The 21,627-nt window shown below is 47.8% G+C and overlaps 1 protein-coding gene across 1 annotated transcript in view; it reads left to right on the forward strand.

Moving 5' to 3' along the window:
• The window catches only part of bltp1 (bridge-like lipid transfer protein family member 1), a 68,199-nt gene that overhangs the window by 29,755 nt on the left and 16,817 nt on the right, over positions 1 to 21,627 (forward strand). The window contains exons 37-62 of the mRNA XM_086181854.1: positions 164 to 361; positions 442 to 653; positions 1,360 to 1,511; positions 2,231 to 2,381; positions 2,481 to 2,633; positions 2,763 to 3,003; positions 3,118 to 3,263; positions 4,024 to 4,255; positions 5,259 to 5,408; positions 7,447 to 7,631; positions 7,812 to 7,987; positions 8,105 to 8,699; positions 9,583 to 9,781; positions 10,892 to 11,155; positions 11,760 to 11,853; positions 14,230 to 14,280; positions 15,111 to 15,317; positions 15,746 to 15,987; positions 16,293 to 16,537; positions 16,778 to 16,883; positions 17,434 to 17,531; positions 17,684 to 17,872; positions 17,948 to 18,116; positions 18,483 to 18,694; positions 19,929 to 20,012; positions 20,985 to 21,183. Coding sequence (XP_086037980.1) covers positions 164 to 361; positions 442 to 653; positions 1,360 to 1,511; positions 2,231 to 2,381; positions 2,481 to 2,633; positions 2,763 to 3,003; positions 3,118 to 3,263; positions 4,024 to 4,255; positions 5,259 to 5,408; positions 7,447 to 7,631; positions 7,812 to 7,987; positions 8,105 to 8,699; positions 9,583 to 9,781; positions 10,892 to 11,155; positions 11,760 to 11,853; positions 14,230 to 14,280; positions 15,111 to 15,317; positions 15,746 to 15,987; positions 16,293 to 16,537; positions 16,778 to 16,883; positions 17,434 to 17,531; positions 17,684 to 17,872; positions 17,948 to 18,116; positions 18,483 to 18,694; positions 19,929 to 20,012; positions 20,985 to 21,183 — 4,950 coding nt within the window. The remainder of the gene's footprint in view (positions 1 to 163; positions 362 to 441; positions 654 to 1,359; positions 1,512 to 2,230; positions 2,382 to 2,480; positions 2,634 to 2,762; positions 3,004 to 3,117; positions 3,264 to 4,023; positions 4,256 to 5,258; positions 5,409 to 7,446; positions 7,632 to 7,811; positions 7,988 to 8,104; positions 8,700 to 9,582; positions 9,782 to 10,891; positions 11,156 to 11,759; positions 11,854 to 14,229; positions 14,281 to 15,110; positions 15,318 to 15,745; positions 15,988 to 16,292; positions 16,538 to 16,777; positions 16,884 to 17,433; positions 17,532 to 17,683; positions 17,873 to 17,947; positions 18,117 to 18,482; positions 18,695 to 19,928; positions 20,013 to 20,984; positions 21,184 to 21,627) is intronic.

The following is a 21,627-nucleotide window of genomic DNA, read 5'->3' on the forward strand; positions in this document are numbered from 1 at the left end:
GGCGCTCCTCTGACCACGTCAGCCACTGAAGGGCTGCAGGTTTTACTGCTCAGACAGATCTGGAAAAACTGTGGCATCATTTCATCGCTCAGCACATTTACCTGTCACACGTCAGGATGCATCTGATGAGTTTAAGTGTTCATTTTTTCTGTTGCTCCTCCAGACATCGGCACCTGCGCCATCACAGCCATTCCTGTTGAGAAGTCCAAAGTTCTGTTTGGCCTGGAGGAGATCGAGGAGTTCTCTCTGGTGGATGAGACGGATGCTCAGTCCGCGGGTGATCATGGCCGCACCACCGCCTCTCTGGAGAAATGGGGATGGATCATGTTTGAATGTGGCATCGAGAACCTCACGGTCAGAGGTAGGCCAGTCCTCGCAGGAGGAAACTCTCTTCCATCGTTTCTCAGTCGGTGTAACTTGGTGTGACTCTGTGTGGTGCAGGGGGCCGTCAGTCAGGAGCCATTCTGTACAATGCGTTCGGCATGATGGGACGTTCGGACGCGGGGGGGAAGACTGGTGTTTCTAAGTCTAATGGATCAACAGGCTCCCAGACCGGCAGTGGCTACAGCACTGACGTGTCCGACGACAACCTGCCACATGATGCTGTTAGCCCCGCCTCTGATGTCAATGAGCAGTCAGACTCAGACGACCAGGTGAGATGCTGGGAAATCATTTCGGCTGTAAATACGTCTCCCTACCTCACAGTGATCAAACTGTAGCTTTGTGTACTGGCCGTTCCTCCACAGTTACTGCAGTATGCAGTACAAGTATCACAATACAGAGATTTGTGGGAAAAGGAGGAAACGTCTCGATGAGTTGAGTCGTGGGGTTCAAACTTTCCTCATTCAGGACGTGAGAGTTCATCTTTGATGGTGACAGAGCCGAGTTTTACCCAGTGATGAACGCTTCAACTTTCTCAAACTGGAACATAAAGAAGCTCAACGCTTCGCCACACTGTTGGCGTTGTGGTATCGCGTGAAAACATGACGCTGTCGATGAGAGGTTCAAATGCTCTGGTGCTCACAGGCCCTCAGTGTCACTTCAGTCGCTGAATGAAATTGTTTGAAGCTCGGTTCACTGTTCTCCCCTCCTTGTTAACAAACATGCTGCTCATCTCAGCCTGTAAACACTGAACGTCATTTGTCTTTTTTTCTTTCTTCTTTTTTCGGTGCAAACATGCAAATGTCACAGCCGTGTCACCAAACTGTGATTCAGATTTGATTCTCTATCTTGCTCACCGCCACGCATTCCTGGAGAGTCGGATGAGTCTTATTTGTCGAGCTTCATCAGAATGAGAGAGAGAGATGTGAACAGAAGTAACAGGTGAAGCTGTAACTCCTGCTCTCGTCTGCTATGTAGGATGAAGGGGTGGAGTCAGACGACCTGAAGAAGGACCTGCCCCTCATGCCTCCACCACCCGACTCCAGCAGCATGAAGCTGACCATCAGGGAGATCTGGTTCAGTTTTGCTGCTCCCACTAATGTGCGGTCACCTTCGCAAGCCATCTCCAGGTCAGAGTAATAGAAGGTCATATGGTCAATGTCACCGTGCTGTAGGACGCCAGTGTCTTGTGCTGCATCTACACAAGCTGCTCAACTCCTGATTAGAAAAACAACTGCGTTGCTGCTTGAGGTGCTCATTAATCGCTGGCTTTCAGTGTTACTCATCAAAACAGCAGTACTAGACTCACGACTGCGATACTGCTATTTGTTTACAGTGCTATGCTGTTGCTACCCTGGTCAAACGCTAACTTTAGTTACGTGCTAATGTTCACCTCTAGCCAAAGCTAACTGCTGACTGTGTGGAACCATGTTCACTACCACCAAGGCAAGAGTGGGCAAAGTCTTTTGTACTGAAAGATCATGTTCATGTTGTTACAGTGACTCAAAACCTGCCGTTTGTTTTCCATGAGCTTTTTGATAAAACCGGCCAGGCAGAACTCACTGCTGCAAAGGCTACAGCTAACGTTAGCGTGTTCACCTTTTTCTGATGAAAAACTGTGAGCATGTTCTTGTCAAGTCAACCAATCAGGAGGGGGCTTTTCCGAGGTAGTCATGTACCCTAAATTATTCACTGGTTCCTGCGATTGAAACACAGCTGAGTTCCTTAAAAGGTTCCTAGTCGGTGGGCAAAGTTTCCGCAGCCCCAATGCACCCGAGGCTGTTTCTCCTCTGTTGACCAGGATGCATCTGGAATGTTTGGGGGTGTATTGACGGTGTTGTGTTTACAGGCAGTTGAATCTACTCAGCACAGCCACACCAGCCATCGGCGCCTGGTTGGTTCCCATCGACCAGCTCAAATCTTCTCTACGCAAACTGGACATGGAAGGAACTCTGCGCGTGTGTGCTGTCATGGGCTGCATCATGACTGAGGCCCTGGAGGTCAGCGGCCATCAGTGGACACACACATTAACCCACGGGAACGCCAATGAATCGGCTTGTTTTCTCACTTTTCCATCACTGTTTGTTGTCATTGAGCAGAAAAAGAGCATCCACATCCCGATCCGGAGCAAGTACAACCGCGTGACTAAAAGAGCTCGTTACCTGTATGAGAATCCCTCCTGCATGCTCTGCAACATCCTGCACCGCTACCTGCAGCAGGCCGACTACTCGGTCATAGAGGAGGCGACCATGGTGAGTGCGTGACCTCCCAGGCGTCTATCCAAATGTTTTATGGCCATTCATTCTAAGTGCTGTTGGCTCCCCTTCAGTGCTTCCAGTAAACAAGCATTTTGACAGCCTTTGTTCTTTTTTCCCCTGCAGAATGATGGCGTGCCAGCCCTTGTGACGCTAAAGAAGGGTCTGGTAGCTTTGGCCAGACAGTGGATGAAATTCATTGTGGTCACTCAGGGCTTTAAGGCTATTGGTCTGATGAGGCCCAATCAGCTAACTAAGCCCAAAGAGCCTCTGCAGAACCTGGCTGAGACCATCTTGGGCCTGGACAATGGTGCTGCGCTGCAGAGTGACACAAGTGCTGACGGAGCAGAGTTTGAGTTTGATGCAGGTGGGAAGTGTTGCTGACCCTCAGTGGGAACTCTGGCTGTCTGACAGGCTGATAGGATCTTAGAGCAGTCACATGGTTCTTCTTAGAGTTTTATTTCATGTCATTTTTGTGAAGCCGCAGTGAGTGAACACACCATGTTGCTGGAGGGAGCATGCAGTCGACCGCCACCAAAGGAGGCAAACACTGCTGTCAGCGGGGTGGAGATCATGAGGAAGCTTTCCAAGTCCCACACACACAGCGAGTCTGCACTTAGGATAAAGGTATTACTTTGAGTTCCAGGCAATGCTTTACCTCAGGAGTGTTTTTCACCTCTCAAGTACTCGCTAACTGGTGGTTTGAGATGTTTTTCCCTCCTGCATTTCTACTGTGTGACTCCGGAATGCAGAAGCAGTCAGCCTTGTATGTTTAGCTTGAAGCTAACGGAGACTGATGGCTAACAACAGCTAAACTGGCCAAAACCGTCAGTTACAAACACTCAAGGTTGTCATCCGGTTTAATCCATGTCTTCATTACCCGGACGTATGATCAGTAATCCACAGCACTTCCAGTTATCACTCCTTCACAGTTGCAGAGTTTAATAAATATTCTAAAAAAATCCCCACCCGTTCCTAATCATATCCAGGGTACAGATGTGCCGAACAAATGTAATGAATATTTAGACTCTCATGTATTTCCATACTTCTAAAGATCAAATACATCATAAACATCTAATACTGTGTATTAAAAAACAGATTGTATGTAAAGTTTGGCACCTATCCTGGAACATAAACACCGATACACCCTGCTAGCAAGGGAGGTGGCACTGCATGTGGGGGGGTGTTAAGATGGTGATGTTGCTGTTGGAGAGCAGAAGGTATCGGATCTGAAATCAGCTCCAGTCTGCAGAATTTTGCTGCCAAATTAGAAAGTGGTGTGCGAGTATTTTCAGTCTAAGAGTATGTGACAGCTGTTTGGCTGCTTCGTCAAAGTCCTACAACCTCAACTTCAGAGTAAAACTTGACACAATATGACCCCCTCCAGGGTTCCCACCCCTACCAGTCTCTGAGCTACACCAGTGGGGACACAGCGGCCGACTCCCCCGCCCACGTGAGCCGTGCCGGCCTGCCCGCCAAGGACAGCCCCAGGAAGGAGAGTCTCCTGAGCAACCTCACAGGAAGCTTCCGTAGCCTGCACAACCTGCTGGAGGGCACGCCACAGAGGAACGAAGTGTCAGCTGCCACCGCCGCCAAGAGCAGCTCACTCACTCGCACAGGTACTCGCACCTGGGCCTCATGGCTGCAACGTGCAGGTGTTATTCCAGCCACTCCCACCTGGATCATGAAACATGGGACCTTTTTCTGTTTTGCAGTTTTATAACAGTGTGTGTTTGCTTTCCAAGGAAAAAAGCTCTAGGTTCCTGTAATCTAAGCAAACCTTGCTGGTAACATGAAATCACCAGTAATTCCTATCAAGACCTCTTGGCCTCAGCAGCAAAGCCCTGATTCGTACCTTTGTGTAAACAGGCAGGACTGAGGGGTGTTCAGGCTGTATGTTTGCAGTACTTTGGGTGAAGTGCAACAGAGGAGTGGAGATGTGCTGCAGCAGCTATAATGTTACTGTGTTCATGGGAATATCAGGTTTGGCAGGCGTTTGGTCGTAAATCAAAGAGGCGGACAAGTTCAGATGTAGACCAGCTGGTGGTGCTAGATGATAAGTGAAAGGATCCTGAGGGGAACATGAGAGTGTGTGCATCCTTTCAGTCGGTGCGTTTAGCAGATGTTGAGTTATTTCACCAGACAGGAGAAAACTGTGCTTGAGTTCCAGAAGAAGATTGAGTGATCAGAGTTATGAGGTCTCACCCTCTCATATCTGTGTCGGGTCCAAATCAGTCTGTCCAGTCGGTCTGGAGGGTCTGGAGCAGAGGCAGACTTCAGGAGCTCCCCTGGGACTGCTCATCTGAGTACACGCCTCACTGCCCTTGTTGATGTGGTGGTGCTGGCAGGTTAATGTTCCTAAAATTAACTACAAAAATCACCGTATTTTTATCCACTAAAGGTTTGGGACGCACTTCCGTCACATAAAGTCAAACTTCTTCTGTTGCTGGTGTTAAGAAATCGCTCAAGACTTGTTTGTATGGCCTTCCTTTATATTGATGTACCTCTTAATAAGCTGTTCCTGATAAGTTTTCTTTTATGTAAAGACAGTTTTGACCTTTTTATGACCTGTTATTGTGTTTGTTTCCCTTCCTCTCTTATGTCCGTGTCTCTGGTCCTCAGGGACGGACATGCTGACGGAGCACCCGCTGCTGTCCGAGCCCTCCTCCGTCAGCTTCTACAACTGGATGTCTAATGCTGTAGGTAACAGAGGTGGTGCTCCAGTCCAGGACTCACCAGTCAGCCGCTCCCAGCACAACAGCCTGCAGACAGGTGAGTCATCTCAGGGTCAGCGTTTAACTGGGAAGCTCCTCCGCCATGTAGAAGAAGGCTCTTAAATACCTGGGGGCCACTGACTGTCCAGTCCTGCTGGAAATGGGATGTGATGCTGTTACAATAGATACTTAACTTTTTTTCTTTTATGTCTTCACAGTTCATTTAGTAAAATAGTTTCCACAGCCAAGGAACTCCATAAACTACCTTCACATGTCACTGTTTCACTAGAACCTCTGGATTCTCCTGTCCAGCTCTACCAGTACCAGTCGCTACCGTCCGTTATCAGTCCAGAAGGAGGCCAGGGTTCGTTCCTCGGTGTTGTGCTGTTGGTGACCTAGCTACCAAACCTGAGTGCAGTCATTTGTTAGTCTCGCTAGTAAAATGGTTGCCTACAACTCACAATCAGTGCGTTTGTCTTTGTGAATATCACATGATCGTCTTGATCTGTTTGGGATTGATTAACTGCTAGTTACTAGACGATTTTTCCAAAAAGTCCCATGTTTTTAATCGATGATACTCAGTAAATGCCTGTACTGTATGATTTAGAGCTAATTAATGATGCGTGTACTGACCTTGCTCATAGTACCACTGAAGTGGAAAAGTAGAGAGAGTCGGGGATGCAGGAGAAGAAAAAGAATCTGACCCCCCCCCCCCCCCCCGTGATGCCAGCAATGACATACCATGTCATGAATGCAGCCATTATTATTTCTCTAGTTTCCATTTTTCTGTTTCTCTCGTCCGACGGTGGAAGCACTGCACTGCTCATGAAATAATCCCATTGTTTCAAATAGAAAAGAGTTCAATGAAAGCTTTAGCATCTGCTCCTTCTCAACAAGCTGCTGTTCCAGGCAGCACAGCCAGATGGAGACCCAGCAACTCTGGAGTCTACATGTGGAGGCTGCTGGAGGCACACGCACGCACACACACACTATGGGACTCTTACTCTTATTATTACTGGGCACATGTGGGCGTTGTAATGATTCAGCTGACAGTTGGTCAATAACAGCAACCTTGTAAGTGCGACCCCTCGAAAACTGCAGATGAGCATTGACTCTAAATTACTTTCTGAAAACTGCAGTGGCAAACTGACCACATATTCAACCACCGTCAACAGGAGAAGCAGCCAGGTACCAGCTGTGACCCGGGCCTGTTCAATGGTACAGACACGGGCTTCCTATCCAAATGATGATCATCCAGTAGTGGAGTAAAGTGGGCTAAAAGGAATCAAGTGGTAGCGTTGTACTCCGCGGATCCTCTGCTGTTGTGCTACATGTGAGTGGGGAGAGCCAGAGAATGAAGTCTCATCAGTTCAACTTTGTTTATATGACACGTCAAGTTCACCTCAATGTGCTTCTCACACCAGAGAAATTAAAGAAGAAAAATGCAGTCAAATTACATTAAGAATAGTTTTATTAATAAAACCAAGTACGTACAGAGTAGATCTGAATTCTTCTGATCAGTTTAGCGTAAAGAGGCCCAACTGTTCCCCGTGAGCAGGCACTGGTGAGGGACCGTCTGTCTCAACCAGTTGGAGTGAAAGAAAGCAGGAATACTTGAAGCAGAATAAAAATATATGAACGAATAAACACACCAATGACAGAGTCGATATCAAAGCAATGCAAAGTAGCAGCACATCCACAAAGAAAACAGTCCACTGTGTTGTCGGGAACTTAGAGAACCTTAAGGTTCTGTTCATCCTTCACAGCACCGCAGCTCTCAGCCATTCAGCCTCTGAGCTCCACGCTCGACATCACTCCTCCCTCACCAGCAGCTCATCACTGGAGCCGCGAGCGTGGATCGCTGGAAGATCTATCTTGCCCTCACATTTGTCAGAGGGAGCGTTGTTTATATGTGAGCCGTGTCTGGATCTGAGCCGGCGATGATGAGCGTTGTCATCGTCTGCTTCCCCAGGTGCCACTCAGAGTGAGCACAGCAGCTCAGGTTCCCCTGAACTCTGGTGTTTGTGCCTGCTGTTCCGCTCACTGCAGCGTCTTTGTCAGGGGACGATCAGCTGCTCATGTACATGTGCACACAGGTGGAACCTGCAACCTGCCCACCATCCCCTCGGCATCCGACTTCAACACGGTGCTGTCCAGCGACCAGAACACCCTGGATGGGACCCACTCCCAGCATTCCCAGCACAGCACCAGCCAGGACGACATGGCCGACATTGAGGAGGGGAACCAGTGTCCAGCTGCTGTTCAACTGGCTGATGCTCAGGTGCTCTAAAAACATCTGTCCAGTATTTGGTATGATTTGAATCAATTTTACAGTGAAAATGGGCTGAGTATTTGGTGAATACTTGAAAGTACTTGAAAATACTTGCATTTTGACTTTCACAAACCAGTCAGGTATCATGATGTTCACTCTGGTTCTTGGTATCTGTGTATCCCCCCTCAGGTGGTTTTCAAGCCTCTGCTGAGCTACACCGGCATCCAGGCCCAGGACGCCACTCCTCTGAGTTACAAGATGTATTTTGGAGAACACTTGTCTTTTTCAGGCAACCTGGAATGTCTCCGAGCAGATATCGTTGACTCTGACACCTCCAAAGAACGCAAAAACAAGAGAGGCAAAAGGTAAATTTGAATCACGATGTGTGAAAACACCTGAGTTCCTTCTTGTCGAGGTGGATTTGTTGCATCTCCACTGCAGTCAGGAGTGTCCAACGTCTTCTTGATGATATGAATTTCCAGGCAGGGCCTGATCAACCTCCCTCCTCTTGAGTTCAAGCCGGCGCTGCTGATCGAGACCTTCAGTCTAAACGCCGTGGTGATGGAGAAGTCCACCAGCGCTCCACAGGGTCCCACCGCAGCCCCCCTCTCCTTCCACGACCTCAACCGTCGCCACTACAACACGTTCCACTGTGACTTCACCATGGCCTGCCAGGCCATCAGCCAGCGGGTGGACATGGCCCTGGTGCGCCTCATCCACCAGTTCAGCACCATGATCGATGACATCAAGGCAACCCAGACGGACATCAAGCTGAGCCGCTACACTGCTGGCTCTGCCTCCCCCACCCCCACCTTCAAGGCCCGACCCTACCGCCACTTCAGGTCGTCTGACTTCAGCCGCAGCTCCCGGGGAAGTCTTAACGGGGCGGGACGCAGCGGGACACAAACCCTGAAGAGCAAGAGAGGCATGAGTGGAGGTGGGGGAGCAGGTGGAGGAGGAGCAGGGGTGGGGGCTGGATTACCTCCTAACGGACCTCCATCAGGCATGGACACGCTGGGGAGAAGAGAGCCTCGTGGACGCAGCTCGCTGGGACGCTCGGAGCGACGCACCTCAAAGGTAACAAGGATAAAGAAGTTGTCAACCTTCGTGCTGGCGTCTCAGTGGGAGTCCCTGGTTCAGAAGCTCCTGAGCAAACTCAGATTAGAAACATGAGAGGGACATGAGACGAGGGTGCGTGCTTCTCACCACATGACGAATGATGCTGGAAATCCAGGAATGAATCCAATTTTGACACCATCTTGCTGTGCTGCGCTCTCTGAGGTTGTAGAAACAGAGGCAGTGGAAACTGGTGGATGTTGTCTGGAGGCTTGACTAACCACCCGCAGGTCATGTTTCAGGTGACAGGAATGTTCTTTGGTAGATTTAGCTGGATTGAGCTCCAAGCAGGCTGCCTCTTAGTCCCATCAGTCCCAGGAAGTCATCTGCTGCAGCTGAAATGGTTTGAAAAGGCTTCTAATTGTAAATATGAGCATGAGATCATGCAGTCTGCCACGCAGTTACACTCGCAACCTCTAGATGGAGCAAGTAGATGATGAAACCCTTTGAGGACCACCACCATTGAGCGAATGCACGCACACACACACACACACACACACACACACACACACACACACACACAATCAGTCGTCAGTAGGCCTGGACTCTGCACAACCCTCACCAGGATTGTAACCACCATTTAGAATGATACATAAAAAGATGTATGACAGCGTTCCAGTACCTTCTGCTTGTACTGTGTACCTGTACTGTGTACCTGTACAGCACATCTAAATCAAGAGTAGGGGATCTGGCTCAGTAAACAGTAGGACAGTAAAAGTACACTTGGCTGGGTTTCTTTTTGCGTGCTGTGACAATTAGTGGCATAAGTACAGCCGTTCATTACTTATGTAGAAGTACAAATCCTCCGTGACGTGTGACATGGCATCTTCGCTGTCGTTTTCAGGTCTCAAGAAAGGGCTCCCGTGACGTGGCGGATCACATGGCCATCCAGATGGACGACTCGGACTCCATCACGGTGTCAGAGCAGAGCGAGCCATCAGCAGAATGTTGGCAGAACATGTACAAGCTGCTCAACTTCTACTCGCTCATCTCTGATCCCACTGGCATCCTGGAGAAAAGCTCCCCAGAGAACTGCCTTCCAGGTGGGTCTCGACCAGCAGCAGGCTTCTGGCTCTCCTCCTCCTCCTGCTGCTGCGTCACAAGACTCCCTTTTTGTCATTTTCCTTCATATTTATTTACTCCATTTTCTGTTATAAAAAAAACAAGCACGTATGTAATTGGTGCTTGCTGTTCTGTTGATTACCGTAGTCATGGCATGCTTTACTCGGTCATATTAAATACTCCTGATTCTGTACTCAGAGGCCACGTCACAAGTACACCAGCACATTTTTGGACTTTACCTTCGAGGTAGTAACTTATGCAAACAAAAGAAAAAATCTGTAATAGGCCAGAAATACCTGGATGCCTTATTAATATCAGGTAAATTCTCCAGGTGGAGATTTTGAGACATAATCAGAGCAGCTACACATTATCCAGGCATGAGCCTGGTCATTTAAAGTTTCCTATGATTTTAAAGGTGGGAACAGCACCATCCTTACTTCTAAAGAATGTAGATCACGTACTCTGATGTGGTCAGAGCTGAGGAGCAGAGGGCTGATGGGGATTCAAGCTGCTCCAGGGGTCAGCGGGTGACACATCCCAGAGAGAACAGCCTTATCTCAGCTGCCTTTAATCTCTGTCTACTGGTTTTAATGCTGAAGTGAAGTTCGGCGTTAATTCGGTGTCCTCTGGACATTTCCTTCCATCCTGGCTTTTCGGTGTTTTCTTTAGTTTTGCTGATAAAATGTCTGGTTATATTTTTTGTTTGTGTGGAAACACAGTCAGTGACTAAAAGCAGCCTCTCAGGATGTATCAGGAGGATGTGGAGAATACTGTTAATACTTCTTGATCGTAGTATGAAGTACAAATCCACCAAAGAATAGTTCAGGCTGACAAATGTCAGTATTTGTTGGAGGTAACAGCTGAGCACACGTGAAACATTCATTCTTCCTGCACATACAAATGAGAGCTCACTCAGTTTCCATCATTCCACTTGCATTTATTCCAATGATATTATTTTGTTGAACGTGTATAGTTTACATACTTTGATTTTACTGAGTCTTTATTTCTTGCATATCTTCTGCCTGCTTCTTGAACGCTTGAATCGGCAGCATGGATCTGGTGTTTCTGGCTCTGACATGATTCTCCTACAGAAGGTGGGCGCGGCCCCTCCGAGCTGCTCTGCAAGGTCATCTTTGAGAATGAGCAGCAGGACCCGACCACGCCCAGCAGACCGCCAGGTGCAGGTGGGAGGAGGCGTAGCCTGGTGAGCTCCGAGCCGCAGCACGTCACCCTCATCGTGTTTGGTATCGGCATGGTCAACCGCACCCACCTGGAGGCCGACATCGGCGGACTGACCATGGAGGCCGAACTGAAGAAGATCCACGGGAGTTTCACCCTGAAGGAGAAGATGAAGGGTGAGACGGCTCGGGGTTCTGTCTTGACTGCATGTGGTAGCGACCCCTCACCAGAAAACCCGATGAAGTCTTTCAAGGACTCACTTATGTGAGTCTTGAGCTCACACAGACCTCCCCCCTCCTGTTCCACTTCTTTGGCACTACAGAATGCAGACAGGTGTATTTAGCTTGAAGCTAACAGTGCTGAGCATGAGTAACTGACTAGCTGGTGTATTTAGTTAAACCAACTCTTTCTTGCTCATTCCCAGGAATGCCAAACTGAACTGCAATTATTTTGTAGTTAGTTAGTTTCTATGTACAATCAAAGTTTTTTGTGGACCACTGATCATAAAACTGGATTAAGGAGACCTGGATTGTACCGGACGTCATGGAGAGTTTGTAAACGGATGTTTTTGGACAGTTTAGCTGTTGTTAGTTCCGGTCTCCGTTAGCTTCAAGCTAAGTATACGTGGCTGGCTCTTCCTGCAATCAAAGAAGTGATGCGGGAGGGAAAAGACATTCTTGTGGGCTCGAGACTCCTCTTGTATGTCTCGGCGGATAAAAGAATTGCAGTTTATCAGTATTTATTTAAACATCCGTTTAATTCAGTCATTTTGCGTGACAGACATCCTGCACCAGAAAATGACCGAGACGTGTGCATCGGCTCACATAGGAGGCGTCAACATCGTCCTGCTGGAGGGCATCACCCCCGACATCCAGTACGTACGCCAGCTCTTGACCCTTGGCTCATTGACAGTCACGTCACAGCTTTCATGTCTTATGTTGGAAAGGAAATGAATTCTTGTAAAAGGGGTGTGTCGTTCTGCTTGGACTCTATGAATATATCGATCCTGTGTTTTCACCTGTAAGGGTTTGTCGATTCAGACTTGAATGACTTCCTTTATCGTTTGTCTCATCTGAGAGAAATGACACAAAAAAAGTGTTCAGTCATGGAAAACCTGGAAAAGTCAGGGATTATAAATGGGCAATTTGCAGGCCTGGAAAAGAACATTAGACCGTAAACGTTTCACATCAAAGTCGTGCACATTTATTGCAGCCTGTGTAGACAGAACCACATCTCTGGCTTCACATTGTTTCTGTTGCTTCAAAGCTTGATTTTGTTAAATCAATGCCACACATCTGTAAAGATTCTTCATGTGTAAACACATCTTCATCTGGTCTTGAACGTGTTCTGGAGCAGCTCGCAGACGTCATGGAAATGTTACCGAAATGCAATTGTAAAAATATGTCTGAAGCCTGGGTTCTATTCTTGGAGTGGTGGCTAACTCGGGGAGGGAAGTCAGAATAATTCTGCATCAACACAGCAACAGAACCTGCCTGAGGAGCTTTCATATCATACAAAGAACCTTTGAATATCCTTGAGTTTACACTGAGAAGAAGGTTCAGTGTTTCCCCCAACACGAGCTCTCAGCGGGAACTAATTAGCGTCTCTTTTCTAGCCAGGTAATTTACATAGCAGGTTTTGTTTTTTACTGAAAGCAATTTCCTCAGAACATAACCACCCTAATCAGCTTATAGTCATGCATTCAAGCAGCATCTCTCTGCTCTTCTGATTCAGTTAAAAACTATTCTGCTGCTCAAGGAAAAGCAGTTAATGTAACAGATGCTGCAACAATAAAACGCAAGCTGAATCTAATTTCGCTGCTGTTAGCTGTGCTCATGTGTTTGGATAAGTGCATGTTAGACAGGAGAGTGCTAGCGTTTAGTGAGATTGTGTTCCACGCACCAACACTCAGCTGTGACCAACAGTAACTGCATAGCTGCACGTGATTTACCTGCAGGCCTGATCGACTCAGCTGACGACCAGGCACTTGAGAGGGAAGCTCACTCAGAAATGAAAGTTCAGTCTCAATGTACCCGCTGTCATGCTGGTGGCGTGTTGGATGCATCTTTTTTAGTAAATAAAAACTTGTTGAGTTTCTGTGGGAAAGGCGTTGCAGTCATTAACCAAACAATTTAAGTGAATGTTGACCAATTTTGAAAGAAACGAGGAAGACATAAAAAAAAAAAAATAGTGTTTTTCGGTGTTGCTTGTCTGAAGTAATCCAAGTGTCCTGAAGCCTCAACATGCCAGGTCGTTTAGAAAAGCCATTTACGCCGCCATGTCTTCAGCCTGCCTGCTCGCTGTAGCCTGGAGCTGCCAGCCATGGAGAGGCCAAAAACATGGAGCCAGGGATGTTTTTCTAAACAATTATTTTCTGCATCATTAAAAGTTGGTCACCACTCGCTTCAGTTCTTTGGGGTCGTGACTGCAATCCCTTTTCCTGGGAGCTCCAGTCGACTGAGGTTTCACTTTTGAGTGAACTAAACCTTTAAATACAATAAAGGTCTTTATTCCACAAGTAAATAACTTGTTAATGTCTGCTCCTGCATCAGAGCACCGCCGGGATGAGACGTTTCTGTAGTGCAAGAGGAAGTTAGCATGTTTAGAAATGAGGTGTGTTTGTAGTCCAGCAGGAAGTGGTCGCCTGCTGGTTCCTCCACGAGCAGCCAATGGCATTGCTCCCTGTGAGTGAATCAGGAAATGAGACTTGCAGTTTTGGTTCATCAGGATCATCGTTGCTGAACAACGCTGCTAAAAGTCCAAGGTTGTGCTATGAAAGAACTTCTCCAGAGGCACGACCTCATCGCGACTACAACTAATGGAACGTTCCAGTTGAACTCACAACTCTGAGTGTCTAAGTTCCCAGGTGGAAATTTCAAAAGACGTAAACAACAAAACCTAAAATAGTAACAACAGGAAACGGTCATGGCCCTCGGTGCTGCTTTCTTCTGTGCTGTTGTTGTTTTCTGGTGTGTTTGTGACATTGAGCGTGACGCATCAGGAGAAAAACAAAGGCAACTTGTCTACTCGCAGTGACAAAGGGGTCCTTAAGCGTTTCTGGTAGGTTTAACCACCGGTCGCTTTAAGCCGTAGCCAACAACAGCTTCCATGTTTCTTGCATTATGAGGTTATGAATTGATTTTGTTCAGCTTGCTTGTGTTGAGGCCTCGTGGTGCATGAGAACTGTTTCACACTTGCTCTGCTCTTCTTCTCCTTCTTCTTCCTCACCTGCCTACGACTTGCTTACTAGACTGGAGGATTTCCCAACATCTCCCACCAGCACAGCTAAACAAGAGTTCCTGTATGTTCCCTTTAGGGTTCTCCGTGCATTAGTGAATCCCAAACACAGCTGCCCAATCACACATCCCTCATTTGTGTCAGCCCCCGTCATCAGCACTCAGTGACTGTCATAATCGCTTCCTCAGGACGCTCTGTGTTCAGTCTGTGCATGAGGCCACTTAGGGGTTAAAAGTTCCTTTTGATGTAGTTCAAGTTCTGTATTCATCTTTTTTGTTGCTTCTGAGAGAAATGCTGAAATATCTGACGAGGAGAGTTGATATCTGAGCATTTGTTTACAGTGGGAAATACGTTTAAACTGATACTTCAACCAAAATGGTGTAGTTGTCCTTTCAAGTACTCACTAATAGTTGAGCTCAGAACGGAGTTTTTCCCCCTCCTGTATCACTTCTTAGTGATTCCGGAATGTGGGAAGAACCAGCCATGCGCGTTCAGCTCAGCGCTAATAGAGACTGACAGACACGAACAAAGCTGTCAGTCTCTAAATGATCCAGGTCATCGTCTGCTATAACCCTCGTCTTCTCAATCCAGTTTCTGATCAGTTACACGCAAACACTTGGATTTTTTGAGCAATGAGAAGCTGAATACCCTTTTTAGGTGAAGTATCGCTTTAAAGGCCATGCAAGTGTGTTGTTCAGGCAGGATGTTGTCCTCCTCATCCGAGACCAGGCATCGTAACTCATGACCGTGTTCATTCACACCGGACCATGAGTCTCTGTCCGTCTCATCTGGATCTGCATGGTCTTCACTCACACGTCCTCGTCCTCATTTCATCTGGTTCATACATCACCGGTCCGTCTTCTGGGGTCATCTTGAATTCGCTCTGTGTTTCAGAACTGTGGTGAAATGCAACATCGCCAAGTCTCAGGCCTTGTACAGCGCCCAGCGGGGCCTGAAGACCAACAACGCCGCCGTCTTCAAAGTTGGAGCTATCATGATCAACATCCCCCAGCACCCGGCGACGCTGCACAGCATGATGGTGCGCAGCTCGCACCAGCTCTCCAAACAGATCTCTGACCTGATCCGCCAGCCCTCCAACACGTACGTCCGACCCGCCGCCGCCCTCTTAGTTCCTCAAAACCTCCCATGAAAAAATGGTGTTGAAAATCCTGAATGAGTCTGTCAAGGTACATATCTCATCTCATAAAAGCCAAACTTTTCATCCACACTGCTGCTAGTAGACGTGTTCAGAGCTGCTGTTTGGTCTCATGTCATGTCGATGACATCAAATGATTATTCGGCTGGTATCACAGATGCGCCGGTATCAGCGAGAGCATGCTGGATTATTCAGCCAGTTGATATTAGCTGATGTGAACACTTCAAGTTGCTTGATGTAATTTAGAAGTGATGCCCCTCCCTCATTTTCCAGTAGAGTGAGCTGAGCTCCAGTGCTGCACTGATGACATTTTGGACAATAACAATTATTTATTGTTAAAGAGTGAAATGATTTTTCCTCCAATACACATCAGCCAACCGCCCAACAGAGAGGACACGCCCACACCCACCCCTCAACCCTCAGACAAGGCGTCCAGCATCAATCAGACACCCGTCGAGGCCAACGAGTTCCCTCAGCTCCCAGAGGGTCTGGAGAAGAAGCCCATTGTCCTCAAGTTCAGCGCCATGATGGATGGCATCACCATCGGCGCTGCGCTGCTGCCTTCCCTGAAAGCAGAGTACAAAATGGGTCGCATGAAGAGCCACGGCATGACAGGTGGGATTACCTGATGATGCAAAGTGACCAGAGCCGAACTCCTGAGAACGTGTCCATGTCCTCAAATCTTTTTGAATCCCCCAGCAACTTGAAACCTTGAACAAGTAGACAGGCGAAAATAAGCTCAGCTCCAAGATACAGGAGCCACAGACTGAAAGGAGATGAACGGTCAGATGAATTGGATAGAAATGAACGGGGCTTCTATGTCCCTTTAATCGTCTCTTGTGTTTCACGAGCAGCCAGTTGATGTCTTTGACTGTTGCATTCCACTGCAGTCCACTTACGTCTCCTCCTGCTGTTTTTAGGAGCACAAACCAGTTTCACCTTTGAGTTGCCCAACCACAAGCTTTGCTTCCAGTCCAAGGTGTCCACAGCGGACATGTCCACCATGCCACCGTCCGCCAGCCTCACCCTGCCCCCGGTCACCATGTCAGGAGAGTACATCATGGAGGACCATGAGAGTCACTCAGACCAGGGCTGGGGGGGCGACGACTTCCCAGCCAAGCAGGGGAACTACCTGCAGGGGAACTACCTGCGCTGTGTGGCCGAGGTAGGAGCGACGCTGCTGATGCACCAGGACAGGCATTAAGAATCGGTTACACCCATGAAACCTGCACTCACTATAGCTAACCCACCTACACCATCTTTACAAAGTCAACTGGTCCTGTTCCCAGTGCGTGTCGTCCAGCGCCTGCCTGTCTGTCATGTGTGTTGTGATTTTGTGGTCTTGTTACAGCAGCATCAGCTACTCCGACTACAAGACGCGCTGACTTGTCTCCTCTGGTTTCAGATCGGCTCTTTTGAACACAACCTGACCACTGACCTGCTCAACCACCTGGTCTTCTTGCAGAAGGTCTTCATGAAGGAGGTCAATGAGGTCATCCAGAAGGTGTCAGGTGATGTACCTAGAACAACGCCGCCTATCCAGAACTATGTCCTTGATTTCCTCCCAGGTCAATAAAGTGAAGAGAACCTTTAGTGTCTGATGTCTCCTGCAGTTTTCTGTAGCTGCAGCTGCTACTGAAGTCACGCAAGTCATAGTTTTCCAGTCACAACTCTATGGTGCTCGTTAATAAAAGCTTGAGTTACGTTGTTTCCAGAAAGAAGTGTGTTTTCCTCTTCACCTCCAGATTTGTTTCAAGGTTTGTTGAATGAAGTGATGCTGTGGAAGCCAGCTGGCCTGAATGGAGCAAGCACATTAGTTGCATCTCCTCTTTGACGCGACCTTCAGGACACAGAAACAGACCAGCCGAGAAAATAGAACTATACCTAAAGAATGAATCGTGTACAGCAAGTTGTCACATCCGGGAACAGTATTTAAATGTAACTGGGACACAAGAGTCCCATCTGTGTACAGAGACGGATGCGGCCTGCTCTCTGTGTGGCCTGAATCTGAACAAATTCTGTATGAACTGAGGTTGACGTCTAGACTTCCTATGCATGCAGGAGGAGAACAACCCATCCCGCTGTGGAACGAGCACGACACCTCAACAGATGCTGACAAGCCCAAAATCCTGCTGTATTCCCTCAGCCTCATGTTCAAGGTACCTCCTGTTCAGTCTCTGTCTCTATGAAAATGCAGAAACATCAGTCACTCAGGAAGAAGCAGCCAGGTGAAGCTTTCAGTCCAGACGGCGTGTTACTTCAAGTCATAAAAGCAGCAAGCAGCTTTTGAGTGGAACTTTGCTGTTCCCAGGGGATCCAGATGACAGCCACCACCCCCTCCATGCGAGCTGTGCGCTTTGAGACGGGCCTGATCGAGCTGGAGTTATCCAACAGGATCCAATGCAAGGCTCAGCCCGGCGGGAGCAGCAGTTACCTCAAACTGTTTGGCAAATGTCAAGTGGATCTCAACCTGGCGCTGGGACAAATAGTCAAACACCAGGTAAACCTCAGACTCAGACTGCTGGTGGTTTTGTCCTGGATTTGACCTAAATATCTGGAATCTGTCACTCTACAGGTGTATGAAGAGGCTGGCTCAGACTTCCACCAGGTGGCGTACTTCCGGACCCGGATCGGTCTGCGGAACGCACTACAGGAGGAGATCAGTGGCTCCTCAGACAAGGAGGCTGTCCTCATCACCCTCAACAGGCCGATCGTGTTCGCCCAGCCAGTGGCCTTTGACCGAGGTGACTGTTTACTGAATCAGCCCAGATGTCTGACCACTTCCACAGTGGGTGGAGCTGCAAGTCCCCCATGTCCCGAGTCTCATCCTTGTCCAGCTGTGACTGCAGCAGCCGGACAGGTTTTATTTAGAAACAATAACATGGTACACAAAAGGGGGGGCCAGAAACTCATGTAAATACCACAGGAAATACCAACATGGCGGCGCGCGTGACATTTGCTGCACCCGGTTGTTGCTCTGCGTTCTTTCTTGTCCTGCTCTTCTGCTCCCGATCGTCTCTGGCATGACATGTCATCAAGAGTGTGTGTGTGTGTGTGTGTGTGTGTGTGTGTGTGTGTGTGTGTGTGTGTGTGTGTGTCCCCTCCTGCAGCTGTCCTCTTCTGGCTGAACTACAAGGCAGCGTATGACAACTGGAACGAGCAGCGGATGGCCCTCAACAAGGACATCCACGTGGCAACCAAAGAGGTGGTGGACAAGCTGCCAGGCATCCAGCAGACGTCAGCGCAGGCCTTCAGCACACTCTTCCTCCAGCTGACCGTCAACGACCTGGGCATCTGCCTGCCCATCACCAACACCTCCCAGGTAACCGCCGGCCCACGGCGTCACCCTCACCAGTTCACCCGTTATTCTTGATTAATAACATGTACCAAACTACAGCTGCTTCACAATCTGCTAGTTCAAGATGATTAAGTCCAGATGTTGAATGAATTATTTTCATCCTGAATGCAAAGACATGCGGCTGATAATTAAGATCTTTGGAGGATGTTAAACTTCTTTGACTGCCATTTGATTAAAACGAGCTGTTTCTTTCCAGGGTTGACAGATGTGCTTCCTAACATTTCACACATCCGTTTTTAAAAGTTGGTCAAGTTAACTTTGTTAAAGCTTGGATTTTTTTTTTTTTTTTTGTAGCGAAGCAAGAAAAATGGAACATGCAGGAATCGTTTCTGGCTTTTTATTGTCAATTATATGATGTCATTTCTGTTCACCCATAAAAGAATGAGAAAGATTCAACATGATAGATAAATTCCTGTAGTCGGTCACCACTTTGAGATTAAAAGGTCAAAATTATGGATTTACACTTTTTAATTTTAACTTTTTATCCCATGACAGCCTATAACGACGAATCATGAGAATATTTCTGTGACCTTATTTCTTGCACTGGTCAAAATGGTTTTCCCAATAATGTTGCTTTTCCCCTGGAATATTTTATATCATAATCCCATCGATATTTGGTAGCATTCCCTCGTCTTCGTTCATTTTTGAATTTTAATTGATCACGTTGAGAAATATACTTCCAGTTTGCTTCTGAAGACCAATAATATCAGCGTTTCCTCTACCGAGGCTGCAGCCGCCCAGCAACCCCCCACCACCGTAGAGGGCGGATCCCAACATGTTGTATCCACTGCTGGGCTGCAGGAGTGACTGACATGAATCCAAGCTGCATTCCAGTCCAATCAGAGTTGCACTGGAATGTGAACGCTGTCACTGTGAATCTTATCTGATGCAGCCATGTTGTGGCTGTTGTTTTGAATCCACAAAGTGTATTGTTGCATTGTTGTATGATGGTGATTTTTGTCATCATCCGCTGTCTAATAATTGTTTCAGTTGTATATTTTTATGTGCAATGATTCAGATTTATCAGGTAAACTTGCTCATTTTATTGATGTGCCGTTTACGTGCCAGCACCTTCATGCGTGTCGCGCTCTGAGGGGAAACGCTGTGTGTTCGTGAACGGACCGTGTCGGTTGTTTGACTTCCTGACTGTCCTTGCAGTCGACGTATATCAGCTGTCATGTCACACTTATTTCCATAGAGGGGACAAGCAGCAGCTACGGAGGGCAGCAACTCTGAGGCTGGGGCCAGCACATCAGTAGGCCGCCAAAAAAAAGCACGAAAAGTAACCTACAATTTATTACATCTCCTGTGATGGCTTGTTGTGGGACAATGACTGACTGTGAGCAATCATCTGCGGTTTGCATCACGCGTGCTGTTGTAGAAATGACACGTGGCACCGCTTTGTAACTATTCACAAAGCTGGTATAACGACTAATGGAGCTTGAGCTGGTGTCTGACTTGTTCTTGGGGTGTGTAATTACCTAGAGAGCCAGCTGGTGCTCAAAGTTTGCTTCTGTGTTGCTAAAATGGAAATAAGGAGGAAGTTCTACAGCATGAACTGCCTCTCCATCGAAAGATACAGTCATGGGAGTGCATGCTGACCTCAGGAAATTACATGGATTCCTGTGTGGAAGGTGCCAAAGTTGTGCTCTGAACTTGATCTGAGTCATAATCAAGTCTCACACCAAGACGATGTGTCACCCAAAAGGTGGATTTTGCCTTTTGAGTAGTAATTATGGGTATTTGGAGCTCACGGGGGTCTTTTTCCTTTGTGCATTCCTGCTTTATGACTCCGGAATGCAGAGCCAGCCGCGCATGTTTAGCTTGAAGCTAAATGAAGCTGCTTGAAAGCCAAAACCCACTTTGAGTGACGTATCTCTTAAAATCTGCCTTCCTTTATGACTGAGGTGATCAGAGGCTTCTTTTAGCACCGTTGCACAGGCGGTCAGAAATTCAGGCGAAATGGGGGAATGTTTTCCTGTCGGGCAGGAAAACGCAACCTAACAATCTGAGCTCGGTAACATTTCACTCGGACGTATCCCTTCTTTAAATTATTATTTTAGAGTTTTGACATGAATTCACACGTGTTCTGCCAAATCCCCTAAAAATATAAAATGATCGATAAATGGATCAACAGGCTGCAGAGTGAAGTGTTGCCAGCTGCGTTTTTCCATCGGGGCTCTTTGTCACTGTCCTCCCTCATCCCCTGCAGCCCCGGTGACATGTTTTTCCTCTCGCTGCCCTCCCCCCCAAGGCTAACCACAGCATAGACTTTGACACCGGCTCAGCTCTGGTCCTGACCATCGAGAGCACGCTCATCACCGCCTGCTCCTCCGAGTCCTTGGTCAGCAAAGGCCACTTCAAGAATTTCTGCATCCGCTTCGCCGAAGGCTTTGAGACGTCCTGGGACGACTGGAAGCCAGAAATTCGAGGGGACCTGGTCATGAACGCTTGTGAGTACCGCGTGTGGATTTTGTCACGTAGCACCAATCATTGGTAGGAGTTTTGGTCTCACTAAGATGTGTTTTCTCACCTGCATTCCTTCTCCGTGTCTCCAGTATGCAGGAAGAGACAGCAACGTGTTCCGTTTCAGTAGACATTAAGATTACGCTCCAAGCAGAAAACACCGCAGTGCAGATGTTTAATGATTAAACACACGCAGGCTTCAGTTAGCAACACAGACAAAGGGGTTTCTTCCCTGCTGCATTACTTTTTTGTGGCTCCAGAATACAGATGAAGGAGACCTGGATTCTGCCAGCCGACCTGGAGAGTTTGTAAACGGATGTGTTTGGACAGTTTAGCTGCTGTTAGCATCAGCCTCGGTTAGCCTCAAGCTAAATCTATGTGACTGGCTCTTCCTGCATTCTGGAGTCACTAAGAAGTGATGGAGGTGGGAA

This window comes from Aulostomus chinensis, chromosome 17 (genome assembly GCF_037954235.1).
Source record: "Aulostomus chinensis isolate RoL2024-O1b breed Wild chromosome 17, RoL_Achi_v1.0, whole genome shotgun sequence".
Classification (NCBI taxonomy): Eukaryota; Metazoa; Chordata; class Actinopteri; order Syngnathiformes; family Aulostomidae; genus Aulostomus; species Aulostomus chinensis.